Source organism: Ambystoma mexicanum, chromosome 2p (genome assembly GCF_040938575.1).
Source record: "Ambystoma mexicanum isolate Mex_15411 chromosome 2p, UKY_AmexF1_1, whole genome shotgun sequence".
In the NCBI taxonomy this organism is placed as follows: Eukaryota; Metazoa; Chordata; class Amphibia; order Caudata; family Ambystomatidae; genus Ambystoma; species Ambystoma mexicanum.
The window spans coordinates 143799516-143815628 of NC_090923.1; the positions used below are offsets into that span (position 1 = coordinate 143799516).

The 16113-nt window shown below is 46.0% G+C and overlaps 1 protein-coding gene across 1 annotated transcript in view; it reads left to right on the forward strand.

Moving 5' to 3' along the window:
* The first annotated feature begins 216 nt into the window (after positions 1-216).
* Positions 217-16113, forward strand: part of TXNRD3 (thioredoxin reductase 3) — a 311226-nt gene continuing 295329 nt past the window's right edge. Inside the window, exon 1 of the mRNA XM_069643385.1 lies at positions 217-549. Within this exon, the coding sequence (XP_069499486.1) occupies positions 232-549 (318 nt within the window). The 5' untranslated portion in view covers positions 217-231. The remainder of the gene's footprint in view (positions 550-16113) is intronic.

A 16113-nucleotide genomic window follows, 5' to 3' on the forward strand; every position in this document is an offset into this window, starting at 1 on the left:
AGCCATCCATCGAATATTTTATATTATCAGTGACTAATACGTTAAGGAGACTACGGATATGTTTTAAAGCTAATGCATTGCTCCAGCTCAGCGCAATATTTACAGTCAGTCCAATAAATGCTATTCAAGCTGTACTGTTTATTTAGTGAGTGAAAGTTGCTAAGGCTGGGAATGGATTACACGAAGCGGGTGAGTTGAAAGAAATCACATTGAAAGGGGCGTTTAGGGGCCATGGAGTGTTTGACGTCGGAGAAGGAGGAGCCGGGCGCGTCAGGAGGGGTGGAGGAAGGAGCCGTGGCTTCATACTCAGAGCCCGGCTGCCGCTGCTTCTTCCTTCCCCTGCGGCCTGCGGATCCGAGCTGCTGTCAGGACGCAGCAGAGAGCGCGGGAAGCGCCGCTGACCGGAGAGGAGCCGCCTCCTGCGCCGCCATGCCGCCCACCGCCGCCAGCAGCGAGGACCGCGAGGGCCTGAGGAGCCGCGTGCGGGGGATGATCGAGGCCCACCGGGTCATGGTGTTCAGCAAGACCACCTGCCCTTACTGTCACAAGGTGCGCAGGGATGGGAAGCCGGTGCTTGGCTGCAGGGTGATCCACCCGGGGAGGGTTAATGCGAGGAGCCCTTGTGGAAGTTTGGTGACGGCCGCCCAGAGAAGGGGCGCGGGGGGGTGGGGGGTTGCGGGTAGGTGCTCGCCTGAAGTATGGCCAGTAGTCATCGTGGGGCGCGCGGGTGAAGTTTCCAGCTGCCCCTGACGGTACAGGGGTTGGGGGGTTGATGGCCGTTACTGTTGGGGGGGGGGGGGGGATGCGGCGCCGCGCGGGACCGCTGGAGTGAATGAGGTCCCGTCGGAACGCAGCTCTGGCGGGGACAGTTCCTGTCAGAGCTCCGCGCCCTCTTCCCGCCACGGCCAGGCCCGGCGCGGCGCCCCAGCCTGGGCACGCGGGCTCATTTCACTGGCTACGCAAACCTCGCCACCTATCCACGGCGTATTGCACTCTGGCAGCGAGGGCCTCTCTCTGCGTGTTATGCAACACACACGCACATGATCCGCGTGTACTCGCAGGAGGCTTTGTGAAACACTCGCCTCGCTTCACTTTTGCACTTGCGCGTGACCCGCACTTGCTTTATGTCTCGGCTCATAAGTGTTTACCACACTCGCTTCACCTCATCCACTACTTTCTTGTTGGCATGGAAATAGTTGTATTAAAATTAAAAGCTGTTAAACCGGTCTTGACCCTAGCCCGCCCTACCAGTTATTCTTTTTTTAATACCAAGTATAAAATGTGGCGTTCCAGACCAATTGGAGTCTGCATTTTGGATTTGGAATGTGTGGAATCTGGCATAGATGCGGAAGCCGGCAAGTCCAATAGTAGTTAAACAGATGTTGAATGCTTATTCTATGTACACTACCTCCCGAACTAGATACACCCCCCCCCCTTCCGACGCGTTAGGTAAGACATGGAACACTATAATCGTTGGACGTCCAGAAGATCTATGCTCACGTGTCCAGTTGCCCTCGGCAGCCTGCTTCATCACCTACACCCTACGTGCAAAGACCTGTGGACCCAAGGGGTTCCCCAGATACCACAGCAACACAAGTACTGGCAATAAAAGGCAGTGGTTTTTATTGTACATCATGTAATAATAGTCTCATCATAATAATACACGATGTACACTTTTGGGCACGCGGTCCAATGTTGCACCCTGTGGCCTGTGCCGTCTTCCTCTTCCCACGATGACATGGGCCCCGTTCCTTGCTCTGTATCCCTTCTCGTCGCCCTTTTTCTTGGGTGGGTGGGTTCCTGGGTAAAGAAAAAGTATTCTGCTTGCGCAGCCTACTAGTTTGGTGCTCCGTGCGGAGTAACAAACTGATTGCACTTTTCTGCTGCTTGGGCAGCTACTTATATTGCCTATGGATTTCCCTAGGCTATGTCTGCTTGTGTGGGGGCTTGTCCTGCCCCTAGCTGGCTGGCGCCGATGGCATTTCGCAGCTTGCGGTGCCCTTTGTTGCCTACATGGGTGTTTCCTGCTTCCCTGACCTTGGTGCTTTGCCCCATCCTATTTTGCTGCAGCTCCCCTCATCCAGCCTGGCTCAGAGAGTGTGAGAGGTACAGGTGTTATTTCCCCCTGACAACTGGCCATTGACCCGCAAGCCAGTGTTCTGCCCCCTCCACAGCGCTGTCTACACCTAGGGTGCTTCGGCTTTGTACGCCATGCTTTTGCGATCCCAGCAAGGGCTGCTATTTATAAAACGCATGCATACCAGTGGTCAAGGTGAGCGGGAGCAGTGCTCTTCTTATATACTTTTATTTGAAAAAGAAACCGTTCCGGAATAGTTTCGTTTTAAAATAAGTGTAGGATGAAGTTGAAACTTGCACTTTCAGTGCACTACACTGAACGTTCCCATAAAGAGCAGGTGCATGTGTTTGGGGGTTTGTATTGTGTTTGTGGGGGAGGGGGTGTGGTGAAGGGGTTTCTGGGAAGTGGGTGCAGGGAACATAGTTACACTGCTTCTTTTCGTACACTTTGACCACTGATGCATAGATCAATGGAGAAACTGGAGCTCTGGGGCAGGTAACTTGTGTGTGGGAGAACAGTGTGTTGTAATGTGTCTTACAAGCTGAGTGGGTGACATCACTACTGAATGGAACCTAGTGATGTCAGTGTGAGAGGAGTGTTGGTGTGTGGGGGTTCTATGCTTGGCAGTTGGAGTTATGCTGACTTGGAAAGGACATGCCAATGCTTTTGTCCCTGGCTTTGAACTACAATAAATCTACTTAATAACTTACCTGCTGGCTCGGGTGTTCATCAGCTTCCAAGTTATTACACTGGCGACGAGGATGGGATCCTGTCGAGGAGGGGACCGTTCAGAAACGGGAAAACATTGCCCTCCAGTGAATACATGTCCATGTGCCAAGTTGACAGCAAGTTGGAGCCCAAGGTGGTTTAATTGGGCTGTCTAAGATTCTTCAGCAGGCCGGGTGGTGCTGAAGGTGGAGCCGGGTCGGCACTCGGGTCCGGGTGCAGTGCTGTTTGGCTCTGTTGCTCCAGAAGCTGCCTTGCCCAGTGACCGGGTGGTGCTGGGAGGTGTTGTGAGCAGCTGTTCGGCACATGGGTCGGTGTGCAGTGATCTGAGGAGTGTCTGCCGTCAGGACCAAGCTGCCGGGTGGAGTTTGTGGTAGGCAGATCCTCAACTGGTGCCTTGGAAAACCAGCCGGTACACAGGTCAGTGTGCGGTAGTTTGAGAGCGTCTGCCGTGATGAACAAGTCGGCCGAGTGGGGCTTGTGGCTGGCGTTAGCCCGGCCAGTGCCTGGAGTCGTACGGCACACAGGTCGGGGTGCGGAGCCTTGAGGAGTTGTTGTTCTGGCTCCAGATGTCCAGTTCAGAGCACCCGCACCTTCAAAACCTGAGGTGAGCTGCTCGAAAGTGGCTGGTGCCAGCACGGGAGCCTCGGAGAGGGAGGCGGCTTCTGCTTTCCAGCTTTGTGAGGAGCGAGCGGTTCCCGAGCGGCATCTGAGCGCCGCGATTTAACTCCTGGGATCTCGGCGCCCAGTGACAGAGTTGCCAGGAGTGAGAATTTCAGTTTATGGTTCGTTGCCCCCTGCAGCCTGTGGGGGCGCTGTGGTGCGCGGCCGCCAGCAGCAGCAGGACGTTGCAAAAGGGAAAGGACGTGCAGCGTTCTGGGGGTTGGAGAGAGGAAAAGGAAGTTAATTGGGCATCCTTATGGAGCAGGCAACAGATGTCCATCTTGCCTCTCGAAAGAGGCGCCAGCTGCTGGGACGCAAGGAAGGACTGCGCTGCGTTACTAGCACGCGGTTTTCTGTTTATCCTTCGGAAGTTGTTCGGAGAGTTCAACTTTTGTATAATGCCCACGTTGTGGATGGCCTTGATGGCAGTAATGGGGCCAGTGTAACCATACGTGAGTACTCTGCACATAATTGTGATCCCGCGTCTATGGAATTCAGCCCGGAGCGTTCAAGGTGCTGTTTTTCCACAGACCAGGTGAAAGTGTGGATTCGGCGATTGATCTGCGATTGGAGTCGTTGTGCTACATGGGTTATGGAGAGTTCAGGCCCACTGTTGCGGCAGCTCGGTGCGAGCAAGATAACTTTCCTGCATACGGGCAGGTTTCACTAGTGCTAATAGGTGATACTACTGTTGTGTTTAACTGCTGTCTGTGTGAGTTTCATGGGCCCGTGTGAGTGAGTGAATGCGCGCGCTGAGAGTTGTGTATGGGTGATTGCTTTGTGTTGTTTTGACAATTTGCAATCTTGTGTGTTAATTGGATGTTGAGTGTGTTCCTGCATTATTTTGTATTAAAAAGCGTATTGTTGTCTCATCCAATGATTCTTTGCAGGTGGGACTGTTCAATACTTAATGTTTTCTTGCAGGTTGGATTTCCATTATTGGGTTGTACGGACTCGTGGGTGGGGGCACTTGCGGGTTGAATTGCTTCTTTGTGAACAGCACTTATAGTTATTTTTACCAATAATTAACTGAAATGCATTTTACACATCATTTTGTATTTGTACATGTGTGAAGTGTTTTGCGTGTATGCCACCCATCCTGTTTTTGGGGGTTTGCATATGGTGCGTGAAGTGAACATTGCGTTGTGTGGGAGTGGTTGGTTATTGAGGCGTTCTGCTGTGATGCAATAGGTGAGGCTGGACCTGGGGTCCATGGTGAGTGGTGAGTGGTGAGGTGCTGCGTTGTTGCAGTTTGGCTGGACCAGGGGTCCATGGTGAAGTGTGCTGCGTTTTGCGTTCGCAAAAGGCTGGACCAGGGGTCCATGGTATGTAGTAGGTGTGCTGCGGGTGGCAGTAGGCTGGACTTGGGGTCCAAGGTGTGTAGTAGGTGTGCTGCTGGTGGTAGTAGGCTGGACCTGGGGTCCAAGGTATCGAGTGGTGTGCTGCAGGTGGCAGTAGGCTGGACCGGGGGTCCTAGGTGAGTGGTGTGGAGTAGGTGGTTGGTCCTGGTTGTGTTTTCTATGGTTCGGGTTTTGGTAGTGTTGTGGTACCTTAGGGGTGCTGTGGTGAACTGTTTCGTTGTTGTGCTTGTTGTTGCTCTGTTGAGCTGTGTGGTTCGTTCCCGGGGGTGGCAGCCCTGGTGTCCTAGGGGGCAGACTAGGATGGGAGGATGTTTGTGCACTGAGGGTTGAGGAGTGTTAGGTAGTTATCTGTTGTGGACGCTGAGTCGTGGCAGGACCTAGGTTCCAAGGGGCAGCTTGGAACAGGTGGAGGTGCGTAGTTTTTATTTTTGTTTCTTGAAGGTTGTCCAGTTCTGTTATGAAAGGAGTGAGCCCTTTGTATACTGCGTTGGGTTCCTCTCTGTTTTGTTAAAGGGAGGAGTGGAAGTGGTGTATAGTTGGGCGTAAGACTTGGTATAAGGGTTTGGTTGGTATAGAAGTGTCAATTTGCCCAACGTGATGGCACAGTGTTGGTATCCTGGGGGTGCCATGTAGGTTTTATTGGGTTCTAATTCCTTTGGTGGAGCCTTTCCTGTTTCCTTGATCTTCCTTGGAGTGTCGGGGTTTTGGTGTTCTCTGGGGGCAGTTTCTTGTCGCCAGTGGTGTTACTAGTTGGTGCATTACGTGCTGGCCACACGTACATGTAGGGGTTTTTGTCTGGTTATGGTTTTGGTGTGATCATTCTCTGTTCCAACAAAGTAAAGGAGGGAGAAGTGTTGTAATGTGTCTTACAAGCTGAGTGGGTGACATCACTACTGAATGGAACCTAGTGATGTCAGTGTGAGAGGAGTGTTGGTGTGTGGGGGTTCTATGCTTGGCAGTTGGAGTTATGCTGACTTGGAAAGGACATGCCAATGCTTTTGTCCCTGGCTTTGAACTACAATAAATCTACTTAATAACTTACCTGCTGGCTCGGGTGTTCATCAGCTTCCAAGTTATTACACAGTGCTCCTTTTCGCATGCTTCATTATGTTGGCCTAAGGGTGAGCATCATTTGAGGATGGTCTCGTTTATTCTAACATTGATTTTAATGAATGATGATGTGTGTGTGGTCACAGTATCAACAGCATGCAGGTAAAGTGTGATTTACGGTGAGAGGCTGGGTCTTCTTTTCTTTTTTCCTTGCAGAGACAAGGGTTCATGTGTCTGTAACATGGGTGGTAATGCAACTGCTGCTGATGCAAGAGAGCAATGTTTGCATGCGGTACGGGAATTGTGCACCAGCTCTTATTTCTGCTGTTTTGATTAGCCGGAAAGGCTGGATCATGGTTGCAAGTTCTAAAATTCTTTGAGGCAGAGAGTGGCTTTCTTAGGTGGTTGTTGAGGAACTTCTGTTTGGACAGTTTCCCATTGTTTCTGTGTTCAAAAGAGGAGTAAGACTGCACTACAGCAGAGTGACCATGTTTTCCACGCGATTTTCCTAAAGGACCACTCTTATAACATGGAAGAGGACTGTCACCATGTGGTATAAATCAGACGTAGCTTAAGTATTTGTGCTGGCACTGGTAAGTTAATGTTAATAAGGAGGTTGCTTTTGAGGATGTGACTCTGCCAGTAAGTGTTGCAGTGAAGTCCTAAGTGCACTGGCTACCGAATTTGGCGCTTTCTATACAGGGGGATAGGAGGTTGCAGCGTGGGATCTGATTCTGATCAACAAGAGTGCAGTCTCGCATACAGATGAATCGGAAACATTGACTGGGCTCTGATTGGCTAAGTGGAGCGTGGTCCTGGTGCTGTAGCATCTCCACATGTTGGCTAGATGAAGGATTAGGGAAAGGGATCAGACGTGTATTCATGACTAGCTAATGCTTTGCTTGTTTGAAAAGTCAAAGTTCACCATTACAGGGACTTTGGGGACAACACTGATGCAGGATGACACAGGCCCCTCGGGAGGAGGTGCAGAAATGGAGGAAATGTCACTGTTGTAGCTGAAATGCAATGCATGGTTTGGGTCATAGGTGGTTGGTGTCCAACCGTCAATTCAGGTATAGAAAGGCTCCCCAAATCCCAACGAAACTTGTAAGAGTCTTGTGTTTCAGCGTTTCTGTAGTGATGGGCTTAGTACTTTAGCTTCTTTGTGAAGGCTTCTTTTGGGATCTATGAAACCTGCCTCTTGTCTTCTCAGAAGTATGGTATCTGCTGGCAGGGCTTTATGGTCGGGTGGTTCTCTAAAAGGTTGTAGAACTAGTGCTTCCTCATGATCTTTTTTTTTCTTCAGTTTTGTGTTGTAGTGCTTCAGGACTTGGCCTTCGGGTGGGGTAAGAGGGGCAGTGGTGGAGGGTGAGCATCCTCCAAGGTTAAATGGGAATTGGAGTGTATAACACAGTTTCAAATTGGAAGGATGCGTTCCTTCAAACATTTGACAACCACACAATCTGGGGTGGTTTAGCTCAGGCACTTGTATTGAAGTTCAAACGGAGGTAGTGTAGAGCATCCATCCAGTAATGCTAGCTACAACCATATGAGTCACGGTTCGCTATGAAAAGGGACTTGCATACGACCTGGATAGTCATTGGGGCACCCCAGCCCTGAGAGTTTAAAGGACACCTGTCATGTCCCGAATAAGCCTATGGAGGCGGACTTACTGAGGACCAAGCACAATAAACTGGTTGGGCAGTCACTGAGTGCAGGACGTATCGCAAGAGGTATTATGTATGGCTCTGTACAATCTCTGGGATAACCATAGAAGAACCATGGTCTGTTTTTGCCTAGCTCAAGCTTAATGAGGAAAATGGTGGTCTGGAGGTGCAGGGATCTCGCTGGTGCTGTGCGATTATGCACTGAACGGTTTTGACTTTGACACAGCAGCCTTCTTTACTTCTAAAGTAGACCAAGTTCTTGTTTGGGAATGGCCGAGACTGTAGGTTGCAAAGATAATTTAATTACTTTACTTTGTGCACTGGCAATTTGTACTTTAGTGGAGTGGAATTCTTGCTTCCTTTGGTAGATGGGTTTCTGGAAGGCGTACCTGCTTTTTAAAAATAAAATAAATAAAAAAATAAATTTCAGGTTGTCCAGCCTGCTCCCAAGGCTGTCGCAGGGTAAGGTCAGGCCCCTTTATTTTTTGCACTTGGCCAGCGGCACAGCAAACGAGCAAAGCGAGTAATCTACATTTGAGTCTTATTTATGGAAGAACCTGAAAATAGTTTATTATGACTGCAAATCTACCAAAGCAAAGCCATGTTTCTTTGCCTAAGCAGGTTTTACTCCATACTTGGTTTTGTATCCTGTCAATAAGGGACAAGGTACTCAGAAGCAGTACCCATGTCATGAGGCACTTTCAAGTACCTGGTTGTGGTTTTTGACAGCATGGACAAAAATGCAAACACATGCCTACATAAAAACGCACTCGCCAGGCACCGCCATAGTGTTATTAACTGGCCACTGATTGTAGCAAGCGCAAGATGGTTAGAGTACCCAGGCATCTAATAGTAGTGCCTGGCAAAAGCTTGCCAATGCTTGTTTTTAACAGTACTTCAGTGGAGGACACAGAGTGCTTAGAAATTGTGTGACTGAAGGCAGGCCTAAGGCATTTTTTATTACACAAGTAGCACGTTTACAACTCCAATTAAGCCATTTACTCTTGGACTGCTTTGAAAACACACAGGTGCATTTGAGTGTATAGTTCGACGGTAAGGCTTGATAAAGCTAGCTCAAAGAGTTCCCATGAAGGTGTTTGAGTGGGAAGGGGCAAGAGTGGGTATAGTGATTAGCATGGCCAGGTACAGTCAATGGACATAACCTACCAAACACCTATAGACTGCCCCATCTCGTATGCAGTTCCTCAATATCTTTACTCCAATACAACAGTGGTTGGCTTAATAGCTCCAACCAACTAACAAGTGGATTCCAGGTGAAGGCTTGTAACCTTCACAACTCTTAAGTGCCCAATGTTGTGACACTTTGATATGCTGCTCCTTTCAGATTTTGTCTCACAAGAAATGACTTCAATGCGACCCTGTTTAACCTCTACCTCTGTGACATTGATGAGATGTGGGCAAAGGAGATCGGCTACCCTGCAAAGCTGGGCCATTTAAAAATCTCTTGGCTCGCCTTTGCAGATGACATTCTTATTTTCGATCGCACTCCCTTTGGGTTGCAAACCAAACTGACCCTTTTCTCTTCATACTTGCAGGTGCTCTGTCTGTGGAAAAGAGCACTGCGATTGGCTAAATCTCTCTCGAATGCAGTCCTCAGGCAGGAATTGGGGCTTGCTTCTTTGTCTACCAGATTTCATTGGCGTCTAATAACGAATTTAGCAAAAATGCTTTTTCCACCTACGGATTCGCTTTATGAAAATAAGGGAGAATGATCACAGAGAGGAACCCGCCTTCAGTGGCGAAGTACTATGATAATATGGTTGAATTGCTCTCTGAAATTGGGTTGCCACCCGATTTGGAATTCCGCCTGCAACATGTTAAAAAGCGGTTATTCATAAAAAGCGGTTATTCAAAGACAACTAATATAAAACTCTGAATTCTATCTCAGTACTGAAGACTTATAGTGAGGTTGCAAAGTTCACAACTAAGCGGATCCCCGTAGGTCTTACATTTTGCAATTTCCATGTAACAAATTACGGGATGTTTATCTCTGGTTTAAATTAAATCAAACTCTTACATCTGAAAGAACTGGAATTTGAAAAATGGTATAAGTGGTTGCAGATTCTGTAAAGTTGGTGAGCAGAAAGACAACCAAATGTTTGGTAGTCTATTGTGACTACTTTGAAAAGAGGCATAGAATTCTATTCGGATCTGAATTATTGGGCATGACAGTTCTCTCAATGGAATGGTTCTGGATGGCTTGCATGTGGGGATATCTATCAAAACCATTTTTATTGCTATCAAAATTATTGGTGATCGTTAATAAAGAATTGCTAAAAAAATGTATGATAGAATTTGCTGGTTAGGCATATAATATGAACTGCTGTATAATTAAATATATCTGAATGTTGATAGAATTGTAATTTGCACCATATGCTTTGTCTAAGCCTTGTAAATATTGACTTTAGTAGCAGCGATAGTTGCGTGCCGGTCATATGTCGCTGCTATGAAATCTAAAATACACAAGATGCTAAATTGTATGATGGACAGATGTTTTAAGAATTCATTGAGTAATTTTATGTATTATGTTAAATGTGCCTTCTACGGGAATGCAAACATTTTGTCAAAGTTTGTTGATCAAATATATAACTAATACAAATAAAACAAAAAAAGCGACAATTTTTGTGACTCAGAAATTGTTGCTTTGAAGTAATGTTTGCCAAGGGTGAGTTGTGGGTGACTTATTTATTAACTGATGGCAGGGATGAGTGCAACCCACCTCAGTTGTGCTGCTAATTGAGGGTTCAGAGTTTGCAAAACGCCTGCTCGCTGGTTAATTCCAGATACCCAGGAGCTTTTTTATCCCCTGCTTATCCAATCTTAATTTCGGTCCCTGTAATGTATGCAATCTTCTTAGTTTAGACAATAACGTGAAAAGGACTCAGCTAGCACTGCGACTGACCCCCCCTCCCTCGGCTGGCACAGTGGTGCAAGGTCTGCATGCGCTAATGGCAATGGCAGAGTGGCTCCATGGGGAAAGCTGAAATACGCCATAATGCCATGCTGTCTGCCATCCTGATGACAGCAAGACTGTGTGTGTCACATGCTAATGAGGGACCTGCCAAGCAACAGCCCAGCACTTAAGGAGCTGTGGCGCGGCCCCTGTCTTTGCCTGTTATCACACACAGTAGTGTAGTATATACATGCACCGAGCAAAGTCATGTGATATGATGTGGCTGTCGGTCACTGCGCTCGGTGCATGTATATACTGTGAGGTGGATGCTACCAATGCATAGTCTGGTGCCGGTGTGACCCTGGCTTACCGCGGAAACAAATGTCATGAGGTGCGCACTGCCAATAAAGTTCTGACGGGAGTGGTGGCAGCTGCCCCAGCGGACGCCACGCCCACGTGAGGGTGATGCCCTGGACAGTTTGCCCCCCCCCTCGTTGTGATGGCCTTTTCTATGCCAATCTTTGTGCATCTGAAGTCCTGTTAAAACAAGCATTGATCAAGCCAACAGTTTTTGCTTCTGTTAAAGTATTAGACGTTTTGCCAGGCAGTGATTTCACATGGCACGAAAATCGCACCATATTCGAGCTGTTGCTATCTCATGGACGGGTGGTACCCTTATGGCAGTGCCTGTCCCATGCCTATACTAACACCCAAAATCCTTGTTTGCCAATATTTGGAGGAATTTTAATTAGTTTGCTATGTAAATTTTTTTTCTTCTTTTTGGGTGATGTTTGACTAGATGGCGCAGTAAAAATAAAATGCTTCTCGCTTTCCTTGCCCATCAAATCAAAAATATTGTTAAAATATATATGAATTTCTTTAAAATAAAGTTGTAATATTGAAAAATAAATATTCCCATGGTTTTGGCTGATTACGCACTGGTAAAGCCATCAGGTCTGTATTTGTAATGTATAGGATAATATATTGTCTCGGGAGGATAACTTGGGGAGGGGGGACAACGTGCTCGCTTTGGAAGCAAGACGACACGGTGCACCACAGGTTTGATTCTCCAGGTTCGCACTTCGAAGCCTCTGGGCATTAAGTGCGTTATAAATAACCTATAATATAATTAAAGCCTAATTTCTCAGTGTACTTGCAAATGTTACCTCTACACTTCCAGTTAGGCCTATTGCAAGGATTTAAATAAGGATTTGTTGTTCAAGAGCTTAAGCCGGGTCCTTTGATTCCATCATCACTCATTATGCAGAAGTAAAGTATGCCGGAAATGTATGAGCTGTAAAACTATATAGATTTGTGTGTATAAATATATCATATTTTTCATTTGGGCCAAGTTGCATATGCCACAAAGCCAACTAGTAACCATTGTTACAAGTTCACTTCTAGATCAGAGCCACATCAGCAAGGTATTGTGGGTATGCAAATTAGCCTAAATGCAAGCCTTTTGCCCCAGAACATTGTCTTTTACAGGACAGTGATACTTTATATGTGGGACAGATGGGCTGGGATTTTGGTTGAGTGGCACTAACGTTTTCACGGGGATAACCCCTGGTCATAATAGAACACATGATCAGGAATGAAAGTAAAACACACAACAATGAGTCTTTGGGGGTAGGAGAAGGCTAATGAGGGAAATGGGTTTTGAGGGAGGGGCGGATGGCAAGAGGAGGGAGCACAAGGCATAAAATAGTGTTGCGCAGCAATTTGCTATGCAATTCGGTAGGTTTACCAATTAATCACACTTGTGTAGCAAATCTAGCTATTTAATTTACCCTGTTCAATGATGGCAGAGCTCACCCTGCCTACCTCTCTTGCCCTCAGGGATCTCTCCACCCTCCTTTCTCCATTCACTGCACGTTCAAAGGGACTAATGGAGAGTGAGTGCAGCAGAAATAATCTCCTCCACTCAGTGACAAAGGCCTTTGTGGGAGTGCTAGGCAATAATTATTTGTATTTTTTAAATAATTCCAAACCAGAAGTAGATGGGATGATTCTGTTAAGCTAACTATATCTTGCCTGGCAAAGAACAGTATGTGTTTAATTTTCCCATTCCTAAATGAAAAATGCATAATTGCAGTACTGCCACTGTAAAACACTGCATTGTCTACATGCTTTAAAGGAAAGTATGTTGGTGAATCTAAATCTCAGTGTCAACTATATTTCTTGTTTGAGAAGATGCATCATATTGTGGAGCTAACTGTTTAGAAAACCTGTTCCTGTAACATGCTGGATACATACATCAGTGCTCCACCCATGAGCTGATTCCATATTCCTGACGTTCTATCTCCTTTATACGAGCTGCCCTGAAAGAGGGATGGCCGCAAACTACAATACTCCACCTATTTTGCCCACTTATGTGCTTCTGCTATGCCATCCACTATGCTTTGTGTCTGACTTTATTTACTCTTACATAATGAATACACAAAGTTAACAAGATGTTTACGCAAAGCAGTGATAGTAGTTCCATCCAGTCTGTACATCTACAGATCTACTGCAATACAATACACTGTAGTTAGCCTCCAGAGCCTGCTTTGCTCTATGGTTATGATTGCATTATATAAGAACCTTTGGGAGAGAGCGGGCCAAATTGTTATCAGAGCCCATATCTATTTGTGTCCATTCACGCAGCTAATCATTTACATTTTACAGGCACTCAACCAGGGCTCACAAAGTATTTTCGCCTACTTGTGGTGTACATTTTGTGAAGAGTACCATTTGCAGGGGATGTTTGAAAATCATTTACATTGTTTGCAGTAAATGTCAAAAAAGCAGTAAATGTCAAAAAAGTTTCACTGTGCATGGCTGACATGTGACCAGTGTGCCAAGTGGTTTTGTGGTGACGTACACCACTTTACAGAAAGTATATTTACATTTGGGAAACTAAGTTACTTGATCATCAGGACTAGTGGAATTTTAACAAAATTGCTAGCCTTGACGCATGTCACTATGTCTTACTTCAGCAGTAAACAAAACTGCTGTATAGTTGCTCATTTTGTCTTGGGTAAAAAATAACTTCTGGTAACTTTAAAAATATTAGAACATTGCTACTCCAATGAGTCTGTTTGCTAATCAAGAAAATTATAATTGGCAAACTCTCCAAGTAAATTTTTGAAAACGAATGTATGCCTTGGTGCACTTAGTGAGTGCCTTGGAGTTTGGAGAAGAATTTTGGATTTTGCACACTTTTTATTACAGGTATCTGTTATAAAACCGAATCCCAAAAACTCGAGCTACAAACTTCCAAAGCTGCCTTGTTTGCATTTTGTAACTAGCGTTTTGCGGACTTCCCCCCCCCCCCCCCCCCCCCCCTCCTCCTAACCCCCTCCTCTCCTCCCCTGCTGGTCATTTAATGTATGCTCAGTTAAACTGGCCATGACTTCCCACATCCGCAGAATTTCAATGGCTTTGTTACATTAAATCTGCACATTTTAACTGCACCTCAACTAAGTGGAAAAAAACCCTTTTCCCACATTCCTCTTTTCCCAATGTTCATGTATACACCTTTCCACACAGTGTTGATGGCCATCAGTTGGCTTTGAGAGTTAAAGGTGTTACAGGTAGCTGTTGGTCCAACAGGCTCTCCTAAGCTGTGATCGGGAACCGAATAGATCCCAGCAATTTGAACCTTGCTATTGCCTCACACTTCTCTACTATTCTGATACTCTTACTCATTCATGTCTCACACCAGATTCTCCTCCATTATGACTCATTGGCATATTCACATACTCCCCATCACGAATCCTCCCACCCCCCCCCCCTCTTATGCTCCCCCCCCTTTCTTTTCCTTCCTGCTGGCATTGAGAGTCTAGAGACCGCCCAGTCCTGGGTGGAGTTTGAAGATGGGGGCGGCTGTGGTTTTAAACATGTCAGCCTTTGGTGGAGGAAGCAGCCAGAAAAGACTTGAGGGAGACTGAGCAGAATCATGCTAAGATCTTGGAAACGGTAGAGGAATACATAGTGCAAGTGGCACACTGTATAAGAGATAACACAGTGGGAAATATACCCGATTTTAAATTACTGGGTCTAGTTTCAACGCATGACCATTTGGAGAAGTTTTGAGGGACAAAATATTTCTTAAAAATTGAGTATTCCAATTTTTTTTTTTAAATTTCTTTCTGCTTCAGGTTTGAAAAAGGCCAGTTCCAGGTTTTGGTATTTAAGGGAGCTGGAAGCTTTTTACACACTGCCTGTAGCCTGGCTAGACACTAACATTATCTGGGGAGCCAAAGGTAGATCCTAGTAGAACTGATGCAGAACAAACACACCCATGTGAATTTAACTAGTGTTTCCTCTAAATAAACATTAGAACTGTGGGATGTATTTACCCATGCATCCTAGCCCTACCTCAAAACTGTGCAGTACTGACATGAAAACATCATGATGGCCAGAGCTTCCCAGAAAATGCACAGGGAAATGCAGGAAGAATAGGCTGCCACCCATTTTTGCCGATGTTATGGGCACAGAAGGACACTGTTTAAAACCACCATTGGACTACCCGCACAGTAGTCTGAAACCATTGGGAATGGCAATGCTGATTGCCAAATGCAACCTAGAAGTGTGGGGAATTCATTTCTTAAATCCCAAAAATGAGTGCAGTACCAGTACTCACCACTATCCAAAAGCCGGCGTTTTAAAACCACTCTGTGTGTTTTTCTGAAGGCAAGCAAAATGCCTATTTCAAACCTTGCAACATGTGCAAAATATTCACTGAACACCAGCAGACATTTGGCAGAATGGAGTTTTGTGTGCCTACAAAATCTGGGAAATGAAGAGCCCAAAAACAATGCTTATAACAAAAATGCTATGGAGTCAGCAGCTTAAGCCTAACTGCAACTGGATTTAAAACCACCAAAATCGAAAATGTTAAATTAAATGAGTGACCTATGTTTGGTGTCACATGCCTTTGTAACTGTTGAAATGTCATAGTTTTGCACTTAGAATCAGCATTCTAGCTGCATGTGTAAAATTACAAGTTATTTTAAAAGCAACAAAAAGTTAGCTGAAGGTCTGGCTTAAGGAACTTGATTTTGCCTAGCAACGGATCCCATCAGCAGTGAAACTTGAGTCACCACTGTGTTCCCAGGCCAACCTTCCTTTTGCTGCCCAGGCTAAGGATATGCCATCTATCTGATAATTGAATTATCTGTGCTCTGCAAGAGGGTGAACAAAGCCCTCTTCACTCAGGCAAAGGTTTTTATTACCGCAGTCGTAAATTGTAGCTTCCTCTTGGCAGGAGCTGGGAGGAGCACTGCCTGTGAGAGCAAGCTGGCTTGGCAGAACTGGAAAGAACCAGAAATTCAACCTTGTGCTGAGGGTAAACCACACCCCTTTGGAGCCAGAACATAACTTTAAAAAGATGAATAACTCATAGAGCGGACATGTGAAAATTTTATAAATGATACCATAATTCTTGTGATTTTTCTGCCCACAGTTTAAGACGTGGTAGGAACCGGTGGTATGTTCAGGGGGGTTTTAGCGGAAAAGTGGATATTACTCTAAATGTGTGCATGTTAAAAATCTGAAACTTCATCAGTTAATGTCCCTACCCCCTGCACACATGTATGTAAAGTTGGGTCCATGTCGGAAATTGGAAAAGCAGTTAAAAAGTCAATTATGTACACTCTTTGAATGCAAGCT